The sequence below is a fragment of the Branchiostoma belcheri genome, unplaced genomic scaffold, assembly GCF_001625305.1.
Source record: "Branchiostoma belcheri isolate BF01 breed outbred unplaced genomic scaffold, Haploidv18h27 scaffold290, whole genome shotgun sequence".
In the NCBI taxonomy this organism is placed as follows: Eukaryota; Metazoa; Chordata; class Leptocardii; order Amphioxiformes; family Branchiostomatidae; genus Branchiostoma; species Branchiostoma belcheri.
This window is the reverse complement of record NW_017803899.1, coordinates 28,678-33,677: the sequence shown is the minus strand read 5'-3', so window position 1 is coordinate 33,677 and position 5,000 is coordinate 28,678. Positions and strand designations below refer to the sequence as shown.

Here is a 5,000-nt window from a genome sequence, read left to right as displayed (position 1 = left end):
GTGAGTGAGTGAGTGACTGACTGACTGCCATACCTTGATAACCTGTACCGGCTGTGTACTGAAGCATGGAGCCAGCAGTCTCAGGCTGTTCACAGTCAGGACATCCGTGTCTCCGAAGTCTAGGAAATAACACTTCACCTACAAAGAAAAAAAAAAATATGGATAGAAATGTAACATTTGCAAAGCAAATTAATAATGTTTACCTTCGCATATGGTCTGCTCTGTTCACTCTTACCCAAAAACATTCATATACATGCATATGGTCAGACAGGAGTCTAAATCCCTCATGCTATAGAATTGCAACATGATGTAACCCAACACCAGTTACCATGGTGACAGACGTCTGATTTGGGTCATTGACCTTATTGGTTTGGAGAGAAGAAGAAGAGGAAACAGAGCAAAAACAGTATTCGACAATCCGTCTTGAGTTATCCTCCTCCGGAATTTTTTTAACAAATGCTCCTGCAGTTCCAGGACAAGCTGCTAGGAGGCCCGAACTAATGTTTTCCTTCTGTAAACATAATAAAAGTGAGATGATTTTTTCCTGACCATGTCATCCTCTACATCCACAGCCTGTACTCTACACCAGACTCCTTCTGTGGCTTCAAAAGCTGCGTAGATGTTTCCTTCTAGAACTGTGTCCAGTGCAGGTCTGGGTTTGCTGTTGTAGTACTCTGTCATTTCTCTTACAAACTCCTTTAGTTCTGTCTGTAGGTACAATAAATACACAACAAATTCACAAGTTAGCTACTGTAACAACAGATACACAAATAAGCTACAACAAATACACAAGATAGCTTCAAAAGCTGTGTAGATGTTCCCTTCCAGAACTGTGTCTGGAGCAGGTCTAGTTCTGCTGTTGTAGTATTCAGTCATCTCTCTCACAAACTCCTTCAACTCTGTCTGTAAGTGCAACAGATACACAACAAATACACAAGTTAGCTTCAACAGATACACAACAATTTTACAACAAATACACAAGTTAGCTTCAAAAGCTGCGTAGATATTTCCTTCCAGAACTGTGTCTGGAGCAGGTCTAGTTCTGCTGTTGTAGTATTCAGTCATCTCTCTCACAAACTCCTTTAGTTCTGTCTGTAGGTACAACAGATATACAACAATTTTACAACAGATACACAATTTATGCACAAGTTAGCTTCAAAAGCAGCATAGATGTTTCCCTCCAGAACTGTGTCTGGTGCAGGCCTGGTTTTGCTGTTGTAGTATTCAGTCATTTCTCGCACAAACTCCTTTAGTTCTGTCTGTAGGTAAAACAGATATACAACAGTTACACAACAAATTCACAACATATAATACAAGTTAGCTTCAAAAGCTGCATAGGTGTTTCCCTCCAGAACTGTGTCTGGTGCAGGTCTAGTCCTGCTGTTGTAGTACTCAGTCATTTCTCTCACAAACTCCTTCAACTCTGTCTGCAAGTACAACAGATACACAACAGATACACAACTTAGTTTCAACAGATACACAAGTTAGCTTCAAATGTAGCATACATAATGTTCCTCCAACCTTTTTTAGGCTGTGGGGATAGTGGGTTGTTAATCCACTGTGTCTAGGGCATGGTATTGGAAGGCCTTCCACTGCCTTTTACCTCCCCAACTGAAGTCAGGTACCCATTTTACACCTGGGTGGAGTAGTGAATACTAGCTTAGCAACTGGATGCCACACTGAAATAAAAGTGGTAGCTAGAGAAAGCATTTAAGTCTGGTTTTAGTACATCATACCTTCAAGTTAGTACTAATAGATGGTATTAAGATTACAGTCAATCTTACACAGCTTGTACTAACTGTTCATAACTGGTGTGTTATGCCTAAATTCAATTTATAAACAAACAAACAAACAAACAGCGTTACCCGGTAGCTCTCTTCGCTGATCCTGACCACCACTTCTGTCGTGTTGTTACAGTCCACAACAAGAACCTGCAGAAACTGTTCATCTGGTAACGGGACGGCTTCTAAACACAACAAATAAACAAACAAACACTTGTAAGGACAAGGTAGAATTGTAAAGTTAGTACACATCCAGCAAATGATCACAGTATAGAGCTGGCAGTTGAGAACGACTGCTTTACCTTTTCTACCTACATGTATTGCTCTTCTGACTCTCAAAACCACCCACTTTGATATATTCTACAGCTCAAAATTACAAATAATTGATGTAACATTTTCTTATATTTTTCCTGAAAAGCTCACAAAAAGTGTGTTTGCACCCAGTATTTCCAGTCCTGACAGAACTGAGCTTGTAGATGTTGGTGCATGTATTATGCCAAAAGGGCAGCTGTACTGGCTATAAGGGAACAGACTGTAAAGAACTAACCAGGCATAGACAGTGGCAGGAGTTGTTCTCGCGCCAGCCGGTCGGCCAGGTCCTCTCCATCAGGTAGCATCAGGTGCACGACGCACCTGTCTTCAGCTGCAGCTGCTACTGTCATAGTCAGCTCTACATCTTCTCTCGTCAGCTCCTGAAATCTACGGAGGGTTTAGAAAAAAGTACATGTTAACAAGAGATGTTGGTAACAGCTACAGCTGAAAGAAGGTAGCATCAGGTGCACGACGCACCTGTCTTCAGCTGCAGCTGTTACTGTCATGGTCAGCTCTACATCTTCTCTCATCAGCTCCTGAAACCTGTGGAAGGTTTAGAAAAAAGAGTACATGTTAACTAGAAAGGTAACACTTGCAGGTAGCATCAGGTGCACGACGCACCTGTCTTCAGCTGCAGCTGTTACTGTCATAGTCAGCTCGACATCTTCTCTCGTCAGCTCCTGAAACCTGTGAAGGGTTTAAAAGTACATGTTAAGTAGAAATGTTGGTAACAGCTGCAGCTGGAGACAGGTAGCATCAGGTGCACGACGCACCTGTCTTCAGCTGCAGCTGTTACTGTCATGGTCAGCTCTACATCTTCCCTCGTCAACTCCTGAAACCTACGGAGGGGTTAAAAAGAAAAAAAAAATGAATTGGGTTTGAATCCGTGACATGTATGTATCCTGATGTTGTGCCTTGGGAAAGGGTTATGAATGTCCTAACAGAACTCTGTAAATCTATGTTAATCTGTATGTACCTAGGTTTGGTTAGGTACATGTTAGCTAGAAAGGTAACATTTGCAAAGCAAATGCATAATGTTCATTTTTACATGGTCAGGCCTCACAAACTACTGAATACTCTGTTTATTCTTACTCAAACACATTCATTTATATGGTGACCATCCCCTCTAACTCTGTCCTGCCACTTGCTACATAATGTACACAACACAGTGTTCGAAATACCTGCCTGCAGTCTGCAATCTGCAGATAGATTTTCAAGATTGCAGAAGAAAAAATTATACAATCTGCAATTTTGCAGAAGGAAAAATAGGCTCCAGATTCATTAGTTTTCAATTTAGCAAACTAAAACTCCCAGGCCCCAGGGACAGACTGTTCTGAAACAACAGGAGCTTCTTCACTAATTTGCATCATCCTTGTCTTGACTTGTCTAACTTTTGTTTCCTTTTGTACTTCCAAAAAATTGTCTTCACTAATTTGCATATCAATCCATAGCTTATGCTTATAAACCTGAAATTCCCCTGCAGTCCAGTAATGCTACTGTACAGATTTACAAAGCTATATATGATGTAAAAAGGAATTATTGGTTTGAGAAGGTTGTAGTATGGAGGATTCACAGTGTATTTGCAGAAAGGTTGTAATATGGAGGCTTGTGTATTTGCAGAAAGTATTTCCAAATTGCAGAACAAAATTTTGACTCTTCTGCAATATTGCAGAGTACTGAAAAAAAGTATTTCGACCACTGCAACACCACAGAGTGTCTGCTACAGCACCTGTTGCCTTATTTGTTTGGTTAGCGAGAGCAGCACGTGCAGTGCACACTAAAAAAAGAAAACGCAGAGAACCAAAAATAAAAGTTGAGAAGGCCTCAGCCATTTTCTGAATAATTACCTGTCTTTGGCAGCTTGGCTCCATGTTGAGTTGGACCGTACCATGTGTAGCTGGCAGGGGAGGGCCTGGGCTGGGTGCTGCACGGCTCGTACCACTAGTCTCTGGATCCGCTTCTTCCCAACAAACTCAGAGTTCCCGAAGTCTACATACTGTACAAACTACAGGGAAGGGAAGAGAATTTAATGCTGTTTAGCTCACTGGAAAACTACTCTTTCCTTTCTTGTGGCATGCAATTTGGGTGAGTAAAAATAATCGGGATTCTAACTCCCAACCTCTTGGTCCAGAGGCAAAAACAGTTGGGATTCATACTCCCAACCTCTTGGTCCAGAGGAAGAGTCTAATCGGAAGTATACATGCCACCAAAGAAAACATAAAAGTACTCGAAAGAGTGAAATGTTTGTGACAAGTCGCTGAAAAAAGAGACTCCAACAAGAGTAGATTAATAGGAATTTTACCTCTTATTTTGTTGTATTTCAGCAGTCAGAAAGAGAGGAAGACAGCTAGAAGAGGAAAGAAAGACAGAAGACAGGATTTGAGAAAATGTACAATCAAAAGAAGAAACAACATTGAAGGAAGAAACAAAGAGGGGGAATGATTTCCACCTACATGGCAGTATCCTTCCTGCAGAAAGGAAGAGGAATAGAGCTAGAAGAAAAAAAAAAGGAGACAGAATTCGAGAGAAATGGAAAAGAAAAGGAAGAAACAAAGAAAAAACAAATAATTTCCACGTACATAGCAGTCTTGGCCCTGTCCTGCAGTGCCCCCTGTCTGGTGAGTGAGAACTGCACGGCACCAGGAGTCATCAGCAGTGTACTGAGCTGCACAACAGGTCCCGGGGCTGTAACTGGGGGGCGGGGATATCCACGTGTCCTGGAAATAACAACATTCACTTATATTTTCTGTAGCATTTGTGTGCGTGTGTGTGTAACGGGTTTGGGGGGATGTACAGAGCTGCACAGTTGGTCCCAGGGCTGTAACTGGGGGGCGGGGACACCCACGTGTCCTGGAAAATAACAACTTTACAGTTTCTTACTATGATGTCTTCAGTCTGTAGCACTTG

At 41.7% G+C, this 5,000-nt stretch overlaps 1 protein-coding gene across 1 annotated transcript in view; it reads right to left on the bottom strand.

Moving 5' to 3' along the window:
* Positions 1-5,000, bottom strand: part of LOC109473159 (tudor domain-containing protein 1-like) — a 21,872-nt gene that overhangs the window by 3,065 nt on the left and 13,807 nt on the right. Inside the window, exons 7-12 of the mRNA XM_019773045.1 lie at positions 4,673-4,810; positions 3,941-4,098; positions 2,329-2,480; positions 1,866-1,966; positions 550-708; positions 34-138 (exon numbers count right to left, since the gene is read on the bottom strand). Of these exons, the coding sequence (XP_019628604.1) occupies positions 34-138; positions 550-708; positions 1,866-1,966; positions 2,329-2,480; positions 3,941-4,098; positions 4,673-4,810 (813 nt within the window). The remainder of the gene's footprint in view (positions 1-33; positions 139-549; positions 709-1,865; positions 1,967-2,328; positions 2,481-3,940; positions 4,099-4,672; positions 4,811-5,000) is intronic.